This window comes from Lactuca saligna, chromosome 2 (genome assembly GCF_052625555.1).
Source record: "Lactuca saligna cultivar CGN05327 chromosome 2, ASM5262555v1, whole genome shotgun sequence".
In the NCBI taxonomy this organism is placed as follows: domain Eukaryota; kingdom Viridiplantae; phylum Streptophyta; class Magnoliopsida; order Asterales; family Asteraceae; genus Lactuca; species Lactuca saligna.
In genome coordinates, this window is record NC_136418.1 from 24,930,735 (window position 1) to 24,954,998 (window position 24,264).

Consider the following 24,264-nt stretch of genomic DNA (forward strand, 5'->3'; position numbering starts at 1 on the left):
TGGGAGGTCCACTAGCTTTGGTTTTGAAGATTTCTGAAAGAGAAGCTGAGAAAGATGTTTTTGATGAAGACGAAGGATTCATCATGAATTCAGATGATGAGGCAATTGCTTTTAATTCTAACAATCGTGTGAAAAATTTCTTTAAAAAGCTGTTCAATCCGAAGTCAAAGTCTTTTGAAAGTAAAGGAAATAATGTGACAAAAAGTGCTGGGGATAAGAAGAAAAAGGAAGAAAACAAAGATACGAAGTTTGTTGAAGGAAAAACTGAGAAGAAGCTGAAAGGAAATGTTGGAATTGATTGTCACTATTACAATGGGGCTAATCATTTAGCTAATGATTGCGTGTTAAGGAAAAGAGATAAGAAGAAGAATAAGACGAAGGATGAAGCGTATTATGTGGAGAAGTTGGAGGAGCTGCGTGCGAAGGAAAAGAATCTCTCATTGGTTGCTCATGGTGAACAAGATGAAGATGGAACTTATCAAATTTGGTCATCTGGGTCAGATGATGAAGAGATGAGACATCCGACCCATGGAGCAATGTATGCAAAGTTGGAGGAAGAATCCAATGAAGATGCATACGAAGTTCATGGGAGATGCTTCTTATCAAAAGTTGTTGACAAATCGCTAATGACTACAAAGCTACGTAACATTCTTGAATCTTTTAATATTCCAATACATGCTTATAATTATGAATTAATCTCCTTTGATGAAACTGTTACTTATTTCGATTCAATAGTGATATCTGCTAGCAATGAGGCTAAGAAGCTGTCTGATCAGTTGTTAGAGACACAGAAGAAACTAGATTCGAAAATTGCTAGAATAGATTGTTTAGAACTTCAAATAACTAATATCATGGTTGATAGAGATAACTTGTCGAGTGATTCTAAACTGTTGTTAGCCCAGAGGAACATTTATTGTAATTCGGCTAAAACATTGTATGGAAAATTGACTAAACTACATCATTCGTGCGAAATCAGCAAAGAACAACATAGAAAATTACTGTCTTTTTTAGCTTACGAAAGAGCTACAGTAGATAATATTTCGTATTATTGTGAAAAAGAAATTGTTGATTTTAACAAAGTTCCTGATGATAGATATAAATATGGAATAGTTAAAGTAGATGAATATCTTGATTCAAATGAATTGGTTAACATTGTAAATGAAACTTTGACTAAGTCAGAACAAGTTAACATCTTGAAAAAGACTAAGAATTCAACATCTGATTGTGAATCTAATTTTGCTGATATTGAGTATAATTCTGATAATATTAGTGAAATTAGTGATCTTGAGTATGTTGATTGTTCTCAGTTGACTATTATAAATGTTGCATCATCATTCAAAGGAAAAGAAAAAGTTAAGGATTTGTTGGTTGAAATTAACACTGATCAACCATCAACTTCGAAAGTTTGTGATGTGAACTTTGTAGAAGTAAAAGAAAATAAACTGATGATAGTGATGATGAAAAAGAAGAGAAACAAACAAAGAAAAAGGAAGTTTTAAAGGAAGAAGAAATTCCTTGTATAGTTGTTGATCAAGTGTATGGAGACACACAACAATTCGAAAAAGTGCTAACTGAGAAAGGGGCTCATTTCCTAGAAACGAATACTGTGGTTTATCGAATCTTCAAGTGTTTTGATGATGTTGTTTTTCCGAACCAAGTCTTTGTAACAACTGGAACGTTGAAAATATCAAACTGGAATTCAAGAAAATGGTGGAACAAGATAACATAAAATTATTGGAAGAAGGGTTCTTCGCAAATCAGAGCACAACTGAAAACAACCTAACCAAGAATTCATATTTTTCAAAGACAAAAACCAAAGAGAAAATGGGTTGAAAAATCTAAAGTTGAAAATGAAGTTATTAAGCCTTTGGTTGAGGAAATTAAACAAGGATCAAAACTTAATTCTAAGGAATTCAAGGAGCAAATTGTTAAACTTTCAAAAGAAAATAACATTTCAAAAAGACAAGCAAGAAAGAAAATATTTTGGCAAACAATTGAATATCAAAAATTGAAACATGAGAAATCAAACCCAGTTCAATATATGAGTTCAAAACGTTTTTCAGACATAAAGAAGCTTTTAAATCAAATAAACAAAAGAGGTTCCAATTCAAAATCACCAAAATTTGTTTACAAAGTCAAAACCTCTCAAAAGATTTTGAACGGGTCAAAACCTAATGTTTCAAACAAATTTTAAAAAAAATGTAATCCTCCAAATATATTTTTTCAAAGACAACATTTTAAAACCACTGTGAATACTTCTTACATTGAATCTTTTCTTAATAAACCAAAAGTTGATTTTGTTCCTCAAAAGCCAAATTTTCCTAATAATACGAAAAAACAAACATTAAAGGCTTCGCATGAAAAATGCATCACTTCAAGGAAAAATATAGATCACTTGCTCGATAGTCGTGGTAAAGTTTATCAGTCTAGCAAATTCTCAGAAGAAAAAATCAAAGAAGCTTATGAAAAGTATCTCAATAATTCTTCGAATGGAAGTTCATCATCAAAAGATTCGAATATCTCAATCAAAGCTTGGAGACCTGTCACAAAACCAAAGATAGTTCCGTCACATTCTCAGAATGCGAAGGGTAAAATCAGTGAACATTCGAAATCCACACAACCTTTTGTTTCAATTCCTTCAAATGATGATGTAGACATTATTAATAGTCTCAAGAATAAATTTTGTGATTGGGTCAATGATTCTTCATTTAATTCTTTGTTGACGTCTAATTTCCGAGGACCCAAAAAGCCTTGGGTACCTAAATTCTTTCAATGATTGCAGGTACTATGTGATGAGCAATACGATAATAAATGGTTAATTGACAGTGGTAGATCTCGTCACATGACTAGGAAGAAAGTGAATCTTAGAGATTTTCAAAGCTTGATGAATGCAGGAGTTGTTAAATTTGGAAACAATCAGAAGTGCGAAGTAAAAGGATATGGAAAAATCACGAATGGTAAATTCACAGTGAATCGAGTTGAGTATGTTGAAGGTTTACAACATAACTTGATAAGTGTTTCTCAACTTGTTGTGGGCACTAACAATCAAGTACTTTTTAACGAAGAGGGAAGCATTATTTCAAATGTCGACACTAAAGATGTTTTGCTTAAATCAAAGCGGAAGGGTGGCATGTTTACATTGGATATCAATCCGATTATAGGCAAACCTGCTGTTTGTCTTCTTTCGAAAGCAACATCAAATCTGAGCTGGTTATGACATCGAAGACTTTCACATCTTAATTTTTGAAACATCAATAAACTTGTTGTTCAAGATTTGGTAAGAGGATTAACTGTACTTAAATTTGATAATTATTCTTTATGTGCAGCTTGTGAAGTTGGCAAGCAACATAAACAAGGACATCCAATCACAATTGATTCGAAGATTGTTGAACCACTGGAGCTTTTACACATTGATTTATGTGGTCCTTCGACAGTTTCAACACTAAATCATAAAAGGTATATCTTAGTTATTGTTGATGATTTTTCAAGATTTACGTGGGTTTATTTTCTCAGGATTAAATCAGAAGTTGCCCAAATCATGATTGACTTTATCAAGCAAATGGAAAAAATGCTGAAGAAGTTGGTTCGAGGGATAAAGAGTGATCATGGAACTGAGTTTAAGAATAATGTTCTTGATTCATTTTTGGTGGATAAAGGCATTTCGCATAATTTCTCATCTCCATATACACAACAAAATGGTGTCGTTGAGGAAAGAAATCGATCTCTATGTGAAGCTGCAAGAACAATGCTGGCCTATGCGAATCTTCCACAATATCTTTGGGCTGAAGGTTTTTCCAAAGCATGCTTTACTCAGAATAGATCTTTTATCCATCAATGTTTTAATATTACTCCTTATGAAATCATCAATAACAGAAAACCTAATGTCAAATTTTTACATGTTTTCGGATGCAGGTGCTTTATTATGAATCTTAAGGATAATCTTTCAAAATTTCAAGCAAAAGCTGATGAAGGGATTTTCCTTGGATATTCGCATTATTTTGTTGCTTATTGTTCGCTAAACAACTGAACTTGAAATGTGGAGGAAACATCTAATCTTACTTTTGATGATTTAAACAATTTGACAATCATCCAATATTACATGAAAATCAAACTGAATATGAAAATATACAATCATTCGATATTGATTATGACTTAATTTTTGGAAATTCAGATTATGCTGCAAATGCTGAAAGTAATGCTCCTGATAATCATGTTACTGAAGTTTCAAAACTAAATGATGATTCAACATCATCTCCTCAAACAATGGGCGAAAGTATGCATAATGATCCAGTGGAGGGGGAATACTCAGATTCGAAAACTCTACTTGAAGGGGAGCATTCTTTTGAAGGGGAGAATGAAAGGGCATGTGATGATGTTGAGGGGGAGCAATTAAATGATCATATTGAGGGGGAGTTAAATCAAAATGATGAAACTTATAATGATATTAATGATGTTGGTTCAATTGCAGGATCTGAAAAATGAAGAAATGTACCAAGATGCACCTGTGGGCTTCGTTCCAGCTTATCCACCAATGAACAAATGGACAAAAGATCATCCGAAGGAACAAATAATTGGTAATCCACAAGAAGGAGTTTTAACAAGAGCTTAAATTCGTGTGAAGAATGAGGTATTAAATGCTCATCAAGAATTTTGTATGTTCAATGTTTTTATCTCTAAACTTGAACAAAAAACAGTTAAGATTGCAATGGAACACTCAGATTGGTTTGTTGCAATGCAATCTGAATTGTCCGAATTTGAACAAAATAAGGTTTGGAGGTTAATTCCTAAACCAAATGATGTTTCGATTGTCGGATTAAAATGGATTTTCAAAAATAAAACCGACAAAGATGGAAATATAATTCGAAACAAATCCAGACTTGTTGTTAAGGGGTATTCTCAACATAAAGGAATTGATTACGAAGAAACTTTTGTCCCTGTTGCAAGACTCGAGGCAGTTCATATATTTTTGGCTTATGCAGCTCACAAAGATTTTGATGTATATCAAATGGATGTGAAGTGTGCATTTCTGAATGGAGAATTCGAAAAAACAGTGTATGTGGAACAACCTCCAGGTTTTATAAATGAAGAACATCCAGATTATGTTTATATTTTAGATAAGACAGTTTATGGTTTGAAACAAGAACCACGAGCCTGGTATGCAACTCTTACTTTATTTTTGAAGCAATCTAAATTTAAACAAGGATCAGTTGATGCCACATTATTTCGTAAGAAAGTTGGGAATCATCTAATGCTTGTTCAAAGTTTTGTTGATGATATTATTTTTGGCTCAATTGACTCTGCTTTGTCTAAAGGATTCGAAGATCTGATGAAGAGTAAGTTCGAAATGAGTATGATAGGAAAAATTAATAATTTTCTTTGTTTGAACATTCGTCAAAACAGAGAAGTAATTTTCATAAATCAATAAAAAACACGAAGAATCTTCTCAAAAAGTTTGGCTTGGTGAATAGCACGAAATTACGTATTCCAATTGCAACTGGCATTAAACTCACTCCTTCATTAGATAAACCTGCTGTTGATATAACTTTATACAAAAGCATGATTGGATCTTTACTTTATTTGACTGCAAGTAGGCCTGATATCATGTTTTCTGATTGTAAATGTGCGAGGTATCAATCAAATCCTCGAGAACCACATCTCACTGTTGTGAAGAATATCTTTTGTTATCTCAAAGGAACATCTTTGCATGGATTGTGGTACCCTTTGAATACTGGATTTTTTATTCAAGCATATTCGGATGCCGATTTGGGAGGATGTAATCTGGACAGGAAAAGTACAAGTGGTGGTTGTCAATTACTTGATGGTAAATTGGTAAGTTGGCAATCGAAAAAGCAGATGTGTGTTTCTATCTCAATGGCCGAAGTTGAATATGTTGCTGCTGCTGCTTGCACATCACATATAATATAGATTCAAAGTCAATTACGTGATTATGCAATTAATATGAAAAAGATTCCTTTATATTGTGATTCACAAAGTGCAATAAGAATTTGTCATAATCCTGTGCAGCATTTGAAGACCAAACACATTACTCTTTGCTATCACTTCATAAAAGATCATGTAGAAGATGGGAATATTGAAGTTCATTTTGTGAAAATTACTGATCAATTGGATGATATTTTCACGAAAGCATTGGATGAAAAATCGTTTGTAAGAATTTTAGAAGGACTTGGAATGGTTGATGGTAATTCAATTTTAAGCGAAAAAGAAGATTGACAGTTCACAGACACGCCATCAATGGATAAGGTTACTGTTCGTATGTTACTCTTCGAATGCTTCGAATTCGTATGATTGAAATTTTTTTTTTCAATTTAAAATTCAAAGATCTGCAACAAGTAACTTTTGTGCATTTTTTTTTGTTTTTTGTTCTTTATTTTCGAAAACTCAAAAAAATCAAAAATATTTTCATTTTATTTTGTTCTTTCTTTTCGAAAAATCAAAAACAACAAAAAGATTTTATTTTTTCTTTAAGTACTTTGTTGTAGATTTTCTTGAAGAGATGAAGAGGCAAATGTTCGCAGGTTCTAGGGTCAGGTATAAATCTCTACTCTTTGAATTTTAAATTTTAGAAACTAGTTAAGATGTCCCTAGAAGCATGTTGCATCATGTTGTCTAAAGCCTCGAATTGACTCAATGTTCGAAAGCCTTAATGAAATTATTCATACGAAGATTTCTTCCCAATAAGGCTTACATTCACATTAGTCTAATGAGCTACCTTACTCCTCTCACATGAGTTAAGAGTTTTCTGTTTGGTCCAATATAATAGAGGTACATTCTTTCTAAGGAACCAAATAAAATTCTTACACTTGCACACATGAAGACATATATCCACGAGGTTTCTGATCAAAACCAATCGAAATCTAGATATATCACAAATCTGTGTTAATGGTCAGTCGTAATGAGACCGTGATGATAGTGAAACCCAAATTTCTTTCCAAATTAAGGAATTGATGGGGAACTATGTTCCAGCTTTCACGAAACTTTTGTTTCAGTACCAATCTTCAAAACTCCAAATCATATTCATTTCGTATGAGTGTTCTTGATCAAATTTTCGTAACCCACGAAGTTTGTTACCCATCAAGATCCAACATAATTTTTTTTCATGAATATGATTTCTGTGTGAGTTTACTTCGAATCCCAAAGTTACTTTAAATATTTTTCAAAGCACACTTGTCATTGGCTACACTGGTCACACAAGTAATTTCTGTTACAATTACTCACCTTATGTTAAGGCTGATATGTAATGGAATTGTTTTTAGCCACCCATGTAACCTTACAAAAGATGCCCTTCGAAACTTATCTACAAGTTTTCGATTGTATTTCACGGGAACATACACAAGCTGTTGATTATCTCTCTTGATAATTAACGAAGCAACCTTTTCCTGGGGTTTAACTGCCTTCGTGTCAAATTCATTTTTGACATCACAAATATCCATTTTTTTTTTAATTTGCTTATGATCTTAATTGTTTGACACAATGCACACACGAAATCCTTGAGGTTCTGAGTAATACCAACTCAGGCTGATGATTTCGAAACTCTGGTAAATGACTTTACTTCGAAACCCAAAAGTAAAAGAGCCTAACCTCCATCCGAAGGGTTCTGATGGTTACAATTCCATTGGGTCAATAAATACAGGCTGTTTGAGGAGACGTTTTATATTACTTCTGGTTTTCAAGGTGATGTGACAGTTACTTTTTGACACATGGTTACTTTATCATCATCATGATGCGCTTTTCTCGGTGACACGTCAACAAACATTAAATGCATATCCCGCTTTGATTTCAAATTGAAGGGTTACATATAAAAAGAGATACAAGGGTTAATGATTCGTTTACGCTTTCTTCATTCTAAATACTCTCTGTAAATCAAATTCTCTCTGTTCATCATTTACTTCAAAACCCTAAAAATGGCGAATGTTGCAAATGTTACGGTTGAACCTTCTCACACAACGAATGATGTTACTTCTTTGCCAATCATGAAGATCCAGGGTACTAATTATCAGGTGGAATCCAATGTTTCACTATATCCTGAAGAACTTAAAATGCTGATTGTTGCTCTGCAAAACTCTGTCTTATCGAAAGCAATGTTCAACTCCTTTTTTGTTCCCCTCTCTTGGTTATCACAAGTAGGATCAACCGCCACATATTCCAAAGGATTGGATGTTGTTACATTTAACCTAATAAATGATAAAAAGGTTAGATTGACACAAAAGCTTTTCTGCAAAATTCTCGATATCCCAAATTCTCCACCGTATGTTTCTTTCACATTTCCTCAAATTGTACACATGTTCAACGAAATGGGTCATCAACCCCAGCTAACTAAAATCAACGATTTTAAGAAGTCGGGGCTTCCATGTGTATGGAATTTTATTTTTGGGATTTTTCTACGTTGTTTGACTGGCAGAACGGTAGGACTTGATAAGGGAAGAATGGAGGAATACGCCATGGTAGCAGGGCTATATTATGATCTCCAGGTGGACTATTCGACTCAACTGTGGAAGGAATTTCAAAAGAGTATCGAGAAAAAGAATGTTGTTCATGGCATTTCGTGTGCTAGGTACTGGAGCTTGATTTTGCAACATTCCTATGATAAAGAATATATATTAGTTCCAATTAATGAGGAGAAGGATGTGTTTCACACATATAACTATCCGAAGGATGCAACGGATGATTTGGATGAGTTTCCGTTTGCAGCTCATATCCCCGACGCGATGCTTAAGAGACTTGATCCTTCGAATCCAATCTGGTTTCTTACTTAGCAACCATCAATACTTCTGTGGAAACTGAGATTCTTTTACCATAGATATCTGGAAAGAAGTCAAAGAACTCGAAGACAACTGATATTGGGTATTCGGATACAAAAGTCAAGTCTTCAAAGAAAACCAAGCAGGTTCCTGTGATTGAACCTGAGCCAATTCAGCCAGAGCCGATTATTCCTGATACCTAGGTCACTGAAAAGGAAGTCATTCCTTCGAAGACTGGTGTATTCAGACGAATTAAGATGATGTCGAAGAGTAAGCGAAGATCATCAGGTACAAATGTTGTTCGTAAAACACAAGTATCTCATCAAGGGGTGATTTTTTGGGAAATTCCTGCCCCGGCTTCTCCATCATCAAATAAGAGAATGGCTGCTGACATGGCTAAGCATATTTATAAGAAGAAGAAGCATAAGTTGGTTCTCTCTTTTGATTCTACAGCTGATGAGATAGAAGTTATTCCAGAAACTCCAGAAACAGTTCTTATCAACGAATCTTCTAAAGCTGATACTTTAGTGACTCAACCACCCGAAGTTTCGATTGCCAAGACAATTACTGTGGAGGCTCGAACTTCAGACATCCCTGTAAACATATCTGATATGGATACAAATGTCATCATGGGTGAGGATACTTTGAATAATGCAGCTAAAGGTAACACTTCAAATGTGGTTTATGAATCTCTCATTTCTTTGCCTTCTTAGATTACCGCTATTATTCCTACAACATCTACCACTGATTCTCCCACATTTACTCACATTATTTCACATCCATTCACAACTCTCTTTTCTTCATAATCAACTGATCCACCTACCAATACCTCTCCACTGAAAGATTCATTCTTGGAAACTGAAAATGAATTAGAAGGTTTTGGGGGAACCTTTGAAAACTTGGAGTTTGATGAAGAGGAAACTGATTTCCCGGATCAGATGCTAATGATGATGAAACTGTTTAATATTTTAAATACAAAGCTCAATTCAATTATTCAATCTCAAGCTGACATTGGGGGAGGTCATGCCGTGTCAAGTCTGGAAGTTTATGGCATGTTGTCATTGCTTGAAGGGAGCCTGAGAACCAAAGTTTCTGAAATGATTCAAGCTTCCCAGTCCCGATTAATGGAAAAGATTGATCTTTCTGATAAACAATGAGTCACGGGTAAAGTCACAAAAGTCTGATTTTTCATCAAACTTACAAGATTTGAAGATGGTGGCAAAAGAAAGACATGTGCTCTTCGTTTAAGATGTTAAGAAGGTGCGAGAAGACGTAAATTTCAAAATTCAGGAATTACGTGAAGATATGGAGAAGGAAATTTCGGTTGTTTGTACTGAATTCGAATCCATCAACACAAAGGTGGATATTATCTGCGAAGCTGTTACAAAGTTTGCCAAGCTCTATGAAAGCCTGAGTCCTCAGATTACTCAGCTTTCAACAAATAACAATTAAAATTTCATGAAAGTATTCGAACTTCTGAAAGAGCTCAAACGTCTATCTTCCAAGCCTACTTCGTCCATACTATCTTCGAAAGATTTGATCCTGAAATTTTCCAAGTTCGAAGAATTACTTGTCCAACAACTGGCTCCTTTATCCCGCATCTCCAGTCTTCTTCCAACTACGTATGCCCCACCTGCTAGCACATGGGTGCAAGGGGGAGAAAAAATCATGGCAAGATCGAAGACAGGAGGAGATTCGAAGGTGGTGGGGAAAGTGTTTTCAAAAAATATTCCATCATCAAAACCAGTCATTACAACAACTGGTCCAATCACTTCAACCGTTGTGACCACTGTGCCAATCAGAAAACCAAAAGGAATTGTGATTGGTATAACTACTGATGTTGGAGGGAGTGGTTCCAAACAGAAATAAAATGTTGATGTATCTGGTGTGAAGTCAAAGGGAAAAGAAATACTAATTGAGAAGTCTAAGGAGGAGAAGAAGGCAGAAGAAGAAGTGGAGGTTAAGAAACTAAGAATGATACAAAGTATCATGACTCAAAGAGCAAGTGACCCTCCTGGTTTGAACAAGGGTGATCCTACAAAGCACTATAACTATGAAACGATTGAAGCCAAAGTTGCTTTTAATTACATGTATGCATTTGAGAAAAAGCCCAAACAAAGCTACATTGTTACAAACACAGATTCAAGCCAGTTTGATTTCCCCATAAACGAAATGATGTTCATTATGACACAATTCAAGACTGAGAGCAAATTTAAAGTAAAAGATGAAGGGACACACTTGAAGATCAGATTTCATGTTGTTCTTGCTAAGCCAACTGATGAAGTGTGGTCGTTAACGAAGATCAAGAAGGTGATTAGCATAAAGAAGGATGTGATCTTCGAAGAGATAGTCCAAAATATTAAGTACGTGGTGGTGAGGGCAGATGGAAAATTATGTGAATTCACTGTGGCTGACCTTTCATTGATGAACTTGTATGATCTTATACAAGTTGCATTAATTCTGAAGGAAAGGTCATTTTCGTATTTGCAAAATACTAAGCCAGATGAGTTTAAGATTGGAGCGACTCACATCAAAATCATTATTGAAAATTATTACGAATGTCTTGCAATGACTGATGTGGAGTTGGCTACTGCGTAGGGTTTGGAAATAAGAGCTCCCATGAATCCTACGAAGACTCAAGCATAACTTAAAAGATATGCTGATGGAGAAATCTGCTTGAAACCCTTTGGGTTAGTCTTTTCTGGGAAGGATAAGTTGGGAAGGTCGAAGAAGTTTTTGTTTCAAGCTGCTGAGGTGGAAAGATATTCAACGTCGCAATATACGAACTTAGTTGTTCGTATGAACCATTACAAGAAGAATAATGAAGGTGATAAGAAGGAATTGAAGAAAATTATTAACTGGTATACGGAGATTCGAAGGGTCATGCTTTACTCTATTCAAATTCTTACCAATTGAAGACTTCGAGTTTAATTCCAAAGGGGGAGATTGTAAGGGTGAATTTTGTTGTAATTAGTCGAAGTATTTCGTGTCTTCGTATGTTCTATTCTTCGTTCCTTATGTAATGTATTTTTCTAAGGCATTGTATTCAAAGCTTAACGCTTAGTCCTTAGAATATTTATTGAACGCTTTTCTCTCCTATAAATAGGAGTGTTTACTAGAGTTAGTAATAATGACTTTAACAGAACTTGTATTATGTACTCAATAAAAACTTGAGAAGCGTAATAAAGTTGAACCAGAAATCATATTTACATCGGTGTTCAAATCTCGCATACTTTTTTTTGATCATTTCAAACTATGATTAATTTCTTACTCGATTCCTTGCTTCATCAGAATATCAAAATCATTGTACTACAGCAACTTATATAGCTGTTACTCATAACAGAAAATTAACTAGAGAATAACTATCCACTAACTCCTAATTAAACTTATTCAATTCAAAAATAAAAACTGAGAAAACCATAACTACTTTTATTGCTCATTAGTGGATTCCTTAAAGCATATTTTCAACAGGACTCTTCAGGTAATCATTTTGTACTTCAAAATATTTTATATTTATTTATTTTATAGCTTGTTATTTAATAATAATGACAAAAAATATATATATCTTAGGATGGACCTGACATACTTGTATGTGATGAGGCCCACATGATTAAGAACACAAGAGCTGATACAACTCAGGCCTTAAAACAAGTAAAATGCTAGAGGCGAATAGCATTAACAGGGTCACCTCTTCAAAATAACCTCATGGAGTATTATTGTGTAAGTTCTTCTACTTCCATTGATTTTTTATATTACAAAATAAATCTTTGATCAATGATCATAAAGGGCTTCAAAGATCTTATGATCACTGTACTTTGTATTCAATACAGATGGTTGATGTTGTGAGGGAAGGATTTCTTGGCAGCAGTCAAGAGTAGGACTCTTCAGGTAATCATTTTGGAATTCAAAATATTTTATATTTATTTTGTATCTTGTAGTTATTTAATAATAATGACAAAAAATATAATTCTCAAGATGGACCTGGCATACTTGTGTGTGATGAGGCCCACATGATTAAGAACAAAAGAGCTGATACAACTCATGCCTTAAAGCAAGTGAAATGCCAGAGGCGAATAGCATCAAAAGAGTCACCTCTTCAAAATAACCTCATGGAGTATTATTGTGTAAGTTCTTCTACTTCCATTGATTTTTTAGTATAACAATATCCTATTACAAAATAAATCTTTGATCAATGTTCACAAAGGGCTTCAAAGATCTTATGATCATTGTACTTTGTATTCAATACAGATGGTTGATTTTGTGAGGGAAGGATTTCTTGGCAGCAGTCAAGAGTTTAGAAATCGGTTAGCCTTGCTAACTATATAATATATATATATATATATATATATATATATATATATATATATATATATATATATATATATATATATATATAAACAGTGGCGGAGCCAGACTCAAAGCAAAGGGGTATCCTAATTTTTGTTTTCTGGGTATTACCGCAACGGCTGAGCATGGGGCGGGTCCAGCCAGTTTTGACCTAAAATCGAACCCAAAACTGATAGCCACGGTTTTGAAACTTTTAAAACCAAACCAAACTCAAACCCATCAGTTCAGTGTTATGGTTTTCAGCTTATACATGGGTTTCCTCGTTTGGTTTTGGTATTTAACTCAAACCTTAATAGAAGCGTTAGCTAACTTTAAGTCTTGTTATATAAACATAAAGTTGAAGTATCTTTTGATAATTGAATCAATGTGGGACTCAAAGTTGATATAAAATTAATCATGATGATAACAAGTTTTTATAATAGATGAAAACAACTAAGTTTACATGTGTTTTGCTATGTGGGATAGAATAGCTTAGAAATTAAAAGAGAATAGAATAGCTGGAAAAATAAAAGAAATATAAACAAAGGATTTGTGGGGAGCAAGAATTGATCTTGAGACCTTTGTTTCAATAACCCAACACCTTAACCAGTAGACTAGCTATATGTTTGTGTTTATAAGTGAAGGGATGCATATATATACACTAAAAAAATGAAATTTTTCTAAAAAAATTACATTACCGAAATTTTTTTGAGGGGTATCCTGGGCTACCCCGGGATACCCCTTGGATCCGCCTATATATATATATATATATATATATATATATATATATATATATATATATATATATTGTTGGAATAGTGTTTAAGGCTGCAACTATAATGGGCATGTATTTGATCCGGTTGTGCATGGTCCTTTTGGGTTGCCTTCACCATAGCAACTTGATGGATGATTTGTTAAAAAGAGAGTAAATATTATAAGGAATAATATATGGTTATTTGATTAATATAAGTCATAAATTAATTGGAATTAATTTGGTGACTTAAAGAGATTAATTAAATAAGAGGGTATAAACTGTCAATTGTTTGATAGTTAAACTTTAGACTGTAAATCCATTGGGATATGCTTTGGACGAATTCTATGAGATATAGGATAGCTAAAATCATCCAAAGACTTATCTATGGAATGGATTTGGATAGCCTTAAGAGAAGATTATCCAATTAGGGTTTAGGTTGTAACCTTAAGGAGTCTACAAGTATAAATAGACCCTAGGGGTGAGGGAATTCGACACACCATCTAAAATAGAGATACTCTGGTCGAATTCCTCCCCTCTCCTCTCTCCTAAATCATCTTGTTTGCTATTGGTGTTTGTAAGCCATTAGAGGAGTGACATTTGTGACTCTAGAAGCTCCAAGACAACAAGATCAACAAGGAATCCAAAGGTATGATTCTAGATCTATTTCAATGTTGTTATTTAACCTAATTAGCCATTAGAAGTCTTGGATTCAAAGCATGTTTAATTAGAAAGCCTAGATCCGAGCATTAGGGTTTTGAATGCCCACATAGGAAAGTTCTTATGGCTAAAACCCATCAGTGGTATCAGAGCATAGCTTGGTTTTCTTTAAATTGTTGCTTGATTAACTGAAACAAACCTGCAAAATTTGATTTTTAGGTTTTTGGGTCACTGACTCGGCGAGTCCCAAGGTGGACTCGGCGAGTAGGCCTGACTCGACGAGTCCCTTTGGTCACTCGGTGAGTCCAGGCGTCAGGAATGGCCAGATTCGGGATTTTTTCATAATTATCTTATGGAAACTTACCTTAATCATAATGGATCAATCTAAATCCGATTTTTTGATATATATGACTATTATCTTGATCTAATTAAAGATATTTATCATCTAATAAAATATTTAATTTCCTTATATGATAATTGATTAATTATTTTGATAATTATCTTAAAAGAAATCTTGGATAAATCAAATAAAGATAATTAGGATATTAATTGTTAATTGGAATTATTTGTTATTTGATCCTCCATGTTTTAAATGTTTAAAACCTACCATAAAGTTTTGAAATTTATATTTGTAATTAAAAGTTTTAATTTAGACAACTTAAATTTCAAACCCTAGATTTTAAAAAGGTTTTAAAATACAACCCTATACTAATATGATATTACTAGAATAATATATATATATATATATATATATATATATATATATATATATATATATATATATATATATATGTATAACTAAATGCTAGTCTTACCGTTAGTAGGCCTCATTCATGAAGGCGATCTATAAGGTGGGTATAAGGTTGCGGCCTATAAAATGGCGCTTAATGGGTGTACACTCACACCCACCGCTTGCTTGATTGGTGGAGGGTCGTTAGCCGAACGGGTAGGATAGGGCAACCTCATCCTCTCATTAAAAGTATAATAAGAAATACAAAGTAACTACACGTTTTAAAAATTTCCGAATCTTAGTTACTTTAGGAAAAGTGAATTGATGCAATCCCATGAAATTACACTTTGCACCCTTGCTAAGAAGTTAGTGGAGCGTGTGTGGTTTACCGACACACTAATTGGTTCTAAGCAAAGGTGGCAAAGGGTGATTCATTGTTTATCATAGTTCGATGGAGTGTGTGTGGTTTACCGGCACATCGAATAGGTGATCGTTACAATGAAGGCACCATGTGAATTTGCATGGTAATTCACACCCGCTTTGTGATCCTCGGCATCCCAGTCACAAACGAGAGGGGCATATCGAGATTTAAACATGCCATTGAATAGTTTCAATGAATCTCATCCGAACCTAGGAATTCTCAAAAACACGTAGGACTAATAGTTTAAGTTTTGTAATGGAGAATTAGTGAATCATCATTCACTTACCTTCAATTTATTTGCATGTTAGATTACGGCATCCCTTTTCTAGTATGTAAATGTTATTGTTGGATCCTAGCCCTAATTTTTTTTTATTGGGTAATAATTAGGGATTCTTATTCTAATCTATCTTTGTCCTTTCTATAAATGTCGAACGCAAACAACGCTGCTGCTAGTTCTTTCACGTTGATGAGCCTTTGCCAAAAGGTCACCTTCGATGGAACGAACTTTAGCGAATGGATAAGATACATTCGCACCATTGCTCGCTATGAGGATAAGGAGTATCTCCTCGATGAAAAGCTTGAGAAGATCAACCCCGAAATCGCTACTCCAGCCGAAATCACCTCTTTTGAGACTCATGAGCGAGATGCAACGAAGGTACATTGCATCATGATTGCCACCATGAACTCCGAATTCCAAAAGTCCTACGAGGACATGTACCCGTACGAAATGCATCAAGACTTATTGGAGAGGTACCACCAAAACGCGAGACAAGAGCGTTACGAGATTTTCACTAACATGATCTCCGCTAAGATGGGTCATGGAGAATCTCTTACCGTGCACCTGCAAAAGATGCAAAGGTATGTCGACCGCCTTCGTAAGTTAAATGTTGACTTCGGTGAAGACTTGGCGATCGACATGGTGCTTCACTCTTTGCCTCCAATGTACAACCAATTTAGGATGACCTACCACATGAACAAAGAAGAGGTCACCCTAAGCAAACTCCAAGGTCTCTTGAGGGTCGCTGAGAGAAACTTCAAGGACAAGTCTATTGCATCTACTCCCAATCCGTCCGCTGCACCTGTCTTGGCTATTGGTCAAGGGAAGGGAAAGAAGAGGAAAGCTTCATCGAATAACTATCGCAAGGTGAAAGCCCGAGATGGTGCCTCTTCTAGTGGGACCAAAGTTGATCCCACTAAGCCCTGCTCTAACCCAAAGGAGGCAGAGTGCCACCACTGCCACAAGATAGGGCATTGGAAGAAAAGCTGCCCGGATTACCTGCAAGCGATCAAAGAAGGAAAGATCAAGCCATCTTTTGCAGGTATATACATAATCAAATCTAACGATTCTAATCATGCTCTTTCTTGGGTTCTTGATACCGGTTGTGGTTATCACATTTGTTCTAATGTGCAGGGACTAAGAAGAAGTAAGGATGTAGAGCAAGGAAGGATCAATCTAATCATGGGGAACAGAAGATCGTCGCCTGTGACCAAGATTGGAGTGTATTCTTTAGTGCTTAGGAATAGTTTGGTTTTAGATTTGAACAATTGTTGCTATTCGCCAGAAATGGCTAGAAACATCATTTCATTTCATGGTTTATATAGACAAGGATTTAGATTTTCTTTTAATAATGAGAATGGTTCTATTTTGGCTTATCTAAATGGTGTCTTTTACTTTGAAGCTATACCATGTAATGGAATATATGAAACTGTTATGATTGTTGATAACTTAGGAAATGATGTTTTGAATATTGATTCTTCCACTAGTATGGATAAATCATCCTTGTGGCATTGCCGTCTTGGACATGTCAACAAGAAACGCATAGCCCAACTCCAAAAGGATGGAGTGTTGGAGTCATTCGACCTTAGGGAAGATGACACATGCGAGTCTTGTTTACTTGGAAAGATGACTAAGTCACCCTTCACGAGTACTTGTGAAAGGGGCGAGGGACTATTGGACCTAATACATACCGATGTATGTGGACCCTTTAGATCAACCACGAAGGATGGGAACCGCTTCTATGTGACTTTTACCGATGACTATAGTAGATATGGGTATATCTACTTAATCAAGCAAAAGTCAGACACCTTTGAAAAGTTCAAAGAGTTCAAGAATGAAGTGGAGAATCAATTGGGCAGGAAAATCAAGATGCTTCGATCCGATCGAGGAGGAGAGTACCTAAGTCTTGAATTCCACGATTATCTCAAGGAGTGTGGAATAGTTTCGCAATTGATGCCTCCTAGGACACCGCAGTTGAATGGTGTGGCAGAAAGGCGTAATCAAACCTTATTGGATATGGTTCGCTCTATGATGAGTCGTGCTTCACTACATATCTTCTTTTGGGGGTATGCCTTAGAGACTGCCACCCATATCCTTAACCGTGTCCCTACTAAGAAGGTTGCCAAAACACCTCACGAGATGTGGACGGGGAAAGCTCCCTCGTTGGACCATATCAAGGTTTGGGGTTGCGAGGCTTTCGTAAGACGAGATACTCACGACAAGCTTGAACCTCGAAGTGAGCGATGTATTTTCATCGGCTACCCGCAAACTTCCTTTGGATATCTCTTCTATAGACCGAAAAACAATGTTGTCTTTGTTGCGAGGAGAGGAGTTTTCCAAGAGCGAGAACTCATAAGCCAAGGAGACAGTGGGAGGCAAATCGAACTTGAAGAGATTCAAGAGTCGATAGATGAAGGAAGCTCTACCGCTGGCATTCAACCCGAGGAGGAAACTCCGGTTGAACCGATTGATAGATCCTTACCTCTTAGACGTTCCGATAGAGTTAGAGTTCATCCCCAGTTTTATGGTTTTCATATTACTACCGAAGGGGACACGTATATTGGTGATGGTACACTAGTAAATCTTGATGAACCTATTAGCTATAAGGAAGCCATGGCAGGCCCAGAGTCTGCGAAATGGAAAGAGGCAATGGATAGTGAGATCCAATCCACGCACGATAACCAAGTTTGGAATTTGGTTGATTATGTGCCCGAACGTAAGACCGTTGGGTGCAAATGGATCTTCAAAAAGAAGACCGACGTGGATGGGAACGTACACACATATAAAGCGCGATTAGTCGCGAAGGGCTTTACTCAAACTCCCGGAGTTGACTATGATGAGACCTTCTCACCAGTTGCAAAGATTAAATCTATTAGAGTGATGCTAGCAATTACCGCATTTCATGATTATGAGATTTGGCAAATGGATGTCAAGACCGCTTTCCTTAACAGAAAGTTGGCTGAGGATGTTTACATGGCTCAGCCAGAGGGGTTTGTGGATCCGAAGCATCCGAATAGAGTGTGTAAGCTTGAGAAGTCCATTTATGGACTTAAGCAAGCGTCTCGCAGATGGAATCTTTGCTTCGATGAGAAAGTCAAAGAGTTTGGATTTGTACGAAGCAAAGACGAATCTTGTGTATATGTCAAAGCCAGTGGGAGTATAGTAAGCTTTCTCGTTCTATATGTCGATGACATATTACTCATAGTAAACAACGTCCCGACTCTGCAGGAAGTCAAGTCCTGGCTCGGGAAGTGTTTCGCTATGAAGGACCTCGGAGAGGCTTCTTACATTTTGGGAATAAGGATAGTAAGAGAAAGAAGTAAGAGACTAATTGGACTTAGTTAGAATACTTACTTAGAGAAGGTACTAAAACGTTTTAGTATGGAAAACTCAAAGAAGGGAGAACTACCGATACAAGGAAATGCCAAGTTGAGTAAGACTCAAAGTCCGAGTACCGAAGCTGAGATAGCAGAAATGAGCCGAGTACCATACGCTTCCGCAGTTGGCTCAATCATGTACGCTATGACTTGTACTCGCCCTGATGTAGCCTTCGCTTTGAGCATGGTTAGCAGATATCAAGGGAACCCTGGCAAAGCACATTGGATTGCGGTGAAAAACATCCTTAAGTACCTTCGGAGGACAAAGGAATGGTTCTTAGTCCTTGGAGGGAGTGATGACTTGAAGGTTCAAGGGTATAGTGACGCCAGCTTTCAGACCGACAGGGACAACTACCGTTCGCAGTCGGGCTGGGTCTTTACCCTAAATGGAAGAGCAGTGACATGGAAGAGTTCCAAGCAGGAAACCGTAGCTGATTCAACGTGAGAATTAGAGTACATTGCAGCGAGCGAAGCGTTGAAGGAGGCAATATGGCTAAAGAACTTCATTGGAGATCTTGGAGTTGTGCCGGCCATAAAGGAGCCTATGGAGATTTTCTGTGATAACGAAGGTGCGGTTGCCTTGACCAAGGAACCAAGGGATCATGGTAGATCTCGACATATCGACAGAAAATATCACTTCATTAGACATCGTGTAGAAGAAGGACAACTCGTAGTGAAGAGGATATCATCAGAAGATAACCCAGCAGATCCGCTTACGAAGGGACTGAGTAGGGTTAAGCACTTGCAGCATGCTAGGAGTATTGGGCTGAAGGATGATATTAGTATAGATTAGATAGTATTAGAAACGTATAATAGATAAATGTAATTAACATTTGATGATTAAATAAAGGAGTTTTATTTATAAGTAAAGTTACTGTCATATGTTAATAGTTTAACTATTGTTTCACTTTGCATGTTTTGACTTCCAGAATAATTAAGGTTATTAAGAATAATAGAAATTGTTCAAATGGTCCACAATCGTTCATATGTTGGGAGTAGATATGAATGAAGATTGTCATGAATTGGTGTGTAGAATGTCTAAATGGTGTTAGACATAGCAAGGGTTGCTGCAACGTTCTTGAGTGCTTATGAACTGGTTTTGAGCATTGGAATAAACCCGCGCTTGCTGGAATCACTTTATGGAATACGATATAAAAGGTGATCGCAAGACGATAATATCATATAGTCTTAAAACCTAGATATATGATTTATTATTTGTTAATTGATTGTGCATTGATAATGCGAAAACGCATCAATAACTTGGTGTTATAAAACACATTGTTGTGTATAGTTGGTTAATGAATATGTAAATGCATATAAGTCGAAGTTTATCTGTAAATTTTATCCTAAGAGGGTAGAAGAGATATCTTGGCCACTCGATGATTTGATTTGATTTATGTGCCGGGCCCGGTCAGAACTGAATTGATGTGTTTGATTAAGTTCTATGTCAAATAAATCAGAGATCGAGAAATCTAAATGCTTGACTAACCATTCCATAGGATTGTCAGCATGATATCTAACAGAGGACTGCACGTTCCCTTATCTAAAGGACAAGATTGATCAGATCAGAGTTGACCGCGTCGTTGAGAGCTACGATTGCAAACCGAATTGTACTTGTATAGTTACTAGACTTATCCAAGTGGGAGACTGTTGGAATAGTGTCTAAGGCTGCAACTATAATAGGCAAGTATTTGATCCGGTTGTGCATGGTCCTTTTGGGTTGCCTTCACCATAGCAACTTGATGGATGATTTGTTAAAAAGAGAGTAAATATTATAAGGAATAATATATGGTTATTTGATTAATATAAGTCATAAATTAATTGGAATTAATTTGGTGACTTAAAGAGATTAATTAAATAAGAGGGTATAAACTGTCAATTGTTTGATAGTTAAAATTTAGACTGTAAATCCATTGGGATATGCTTTGGACGAATTCTATGAGATATAGGATAGCTAAAATCGTCCAAAGACTTATCTATGGAATGGATTTGGATAGCCTTAAGAGAAGATTATCCAATTAGGGTTTAGGTTGTAACCTTAAGGAGTCTACAAGTATAAATAGACCCTAGGGGTGAGGGAATTCGACACACCATCTAAAATAGAGATACTCTGGTCGAATTCCTCCCCTCTCCTCTCTCCTAAATCATCTTGCTTGCTATTGGTGTTTGTAAGCCATTAGAGGAGTGACATTTGTGACTCTAGAAGCTCCAAGACAACAAGATCAACAAGGAATCCAAAGGTATGATTCTAGATCTATTTCAATGTTGTTATTTAACCGAATTAGCCATTAGAAGTCTTGGATTCAAAGCATGTTTAATCAGAAAGCCTAGATCCGGGCATTAGGGTTTTGCATGCGCACATAGGAAAGTTCTTATGGCTAAAACCCATCATATATGTGTATATATATATATATATATATATATATATATATATATATATATATATATATATATATATATATATAGACACACACACACACACTGTGACATCCCCAAAATCACAGCCAGAAAAGACCGATTTTCATTTATGCTTTTAAAATAATTTCAGAGTAAATCCTTTTGATTTGAAAGAGTTGCAGAATTTGTTCCCAAAACAAAGTTTCATAAAATAAGATTTTCCAAAGCATTTCTTAAAGAAATGTATTTTTCATTACATTACAATACTCGGGATGTCATGTTCCAATAAACAGACCAAAAGCATAAACATTTAAATATAGACCTTACAACAGTTATTTACAACAACAAGTCTATAATCCAAAAATAACTTGACAAGTCATCCTACTTATGCTCTGGCACCACTACCTGTAATACAAAGAAACTGAGTGGGTCAGGCTTGGGAGCCTGGTGAGCATATAGGGTTTTCAACCCACAATAAATAATTATATTTAATTCCACCAACCAAAAATAACCCAATTACCCATTCCCGTTATTCTCACTTTACATCCCTAAGACAACTAACATAAGGGACCTAGTCTAAGAATATTTCATCGGGGCGACAACACATGCTTCGGGGGTTCCTCACCAATATAAGTCAAATAAGGCAACCATGAGGGGGATGGAGTACATCAAATGAAAACCCAAGTTCATTAATACCTACAGGTGGCGAGCCTGCTAGTGTTCCACAAGACTAACTAGAAAAGTACGTGGTCGTCATCTAAACTCCGCTAGATGACTGAATCAAAACAACAACGAGGCCTCTCATCTGTTTATTACACACCAACTATCTACCCATGTTCTACCCAACATATTAGTAGATAAAAATATACATTTTTATACATAGTTTAAAAACCTGTATAGCATGCTTTAATCAATACATATTCCACATAACAGATGAGGCACACACACACACATAACACGTATTTCATAGAGAATAAATCAGATCTATGAGATAGAAGAGAGTGAATATACATTCACACATATTGTAACATCCCGGAATCGCAAGAGTAGAGTTGAAGGGCTAAAAGTGTAAGTTTTAGGGGATGACTCGGCGAGTCCATGGATAGACTCGGCGAGTCAGGACGTGGTCATGGTCGCGTGTCAAGTGGCCTACTCGGCGAGTCCCTAGGATGGACTCGGCGAGTAGGTGCTGTAGGGAGAAAACCCTAATATTCAGGGTTGAGCCCTATATAAAGAGCATTATACCCCTCCACAGCCTCCCTTATCTCCCCCTTGAGTTCCAGAAACCCTAAATTCGTGGAGAGATCATTTGTGGAGCAAATTAGAGCTTGGAGAGGTGTTGTTTGAAAAGATCTTGAAGGAGAAGTGGCTTGGATCAAAGGGCTTTCCTTGGATTCGAGTTTGGCTGCTATTGAGGCATCTTTTGGAGGTAATATCTTCGTCCTTAGGCTGTGCATTCCTAGTTTCATCATTTTGGGGTTTGTGGGGAGTATGTCTTGGAATGTTTTGGAGTTTGGAGGATAGATCTGAGGTTGCTACCTTAGATCTGGAATATTGAAGGCCTAGAGTGCATTAAAGTTCCTGTGTTTGAGTGCTTAGTAGAGCCACCATGTCCCAAACCTTGGTTTTAAGGTGAATATGGCTTAGATCTCGTTAGATTCACGTAAAGTTTGCCACTTTACGTGATGGATGGATTGCAGGAGGTTGGATCTATGATTTGGATCAATTGCATGGCCTGAGATGCTTCTGTATGGATTCAGACCGGTGGTACTCGACGAGTCACATGGGTGGACTCGACGAGTTGCTTGAAGATGGCCTGGAACTCGACGAGTTGGAAGAACAACTCGGCGAGTAGGTTAAAGATGGCCTGGAACTCGACGAGTTGGAAGAACAACTCGATGAGTAGGTTGAAGATGGCCTTGGACTCGACGAGTCCATTTGGACTCGGCGAGTCTCATCGAGGAAGTCCCAATATTTCTGGTTGAGTCGATGAATCGGTGATTCAAGGGATGACTCGGTGAGTTGGGTGCGAGTGGACTCAGAGTTGTTGGACTCGACGAGTCTTGGGGTGACTCGGCGAGTTGGGTCGCTAATTGAGGGAAGTTTTGAGCATAAGGACTCGGTGAGTCATCGGGATGACTCGGCGAGTAGGGTCAGTCAGGGGTTGACTTTGACTCGTCCAAGGTTGACCAGTTGTCTTCCAGGGGTATTTTGGTAATTAAGGGTATTTATTGAGTTGTATGTTTTGATGTTTAGTGGAGGAGTTCGTGTCAGAGTTCGGAGCAGCGGGATCTTATCTTTTCAGCCGGCAGTTTCGAGGTGAGTTATCCTCACTATATCAACAGGGTCTAAGGCACCAAGGCCGGCCCTTTATTGTATTGAGATTCGGTTATGGTTATTATGTTATTGTTTGATGTGTCTGCATCCTGGTAGCTAGGATGGTACATGCCAGGAGGCCTTGCTAAGGTCAGTTTTCTCGATATACAGAGTGATGCTATGCTAGTGACCGGTTAGGTCGGTAACCCGGTTAGGGTAATGATATGCTATGTGATCTGCTTGCTTGGTT

General features: G+C 36.5%; 1 protein-coding gene across 1 annotated transcript; it reads left to right on the forward strand.

The window, feature by feature from the left end:
- Positions 1–5,005: 5,005 nt before the first annotated feature.
- LOC145029606 (secreted RxLR effector protein 161-like) lies at positions 5,006–5,925 on the forward strand. Its single transcript, XM_078978102.1, has 2 exons — positions 5,006–5,101; positions 5,401–5,925. The coding sequence occupies exons 1-2, from the start codon at positions 5,006–5,008 to the stop codon at positions 5,923–5,925; spliced, it is 621 nt and encodes a 206-aa protein (XP_078834228.1).
- Positions 5,926–24,264: the final 18,339 nt, after the last annotated feature.

Coding starts and splice junctions, on each gene's coding strand:
- LOC145029606 (XM_078978102.1), top strand. CDS start 5,006: ATGGATGTGAAGTGTGCATTTCTGAATGGAGAATTCGAAAAAACAGTG. Junction 5,102..5,400: donor ATGAAGAACATCCAGATTAT/GTTTATATTTTA, acceptor TCGTCAAAACAG/AGAAGTAATTTTCATAAATC.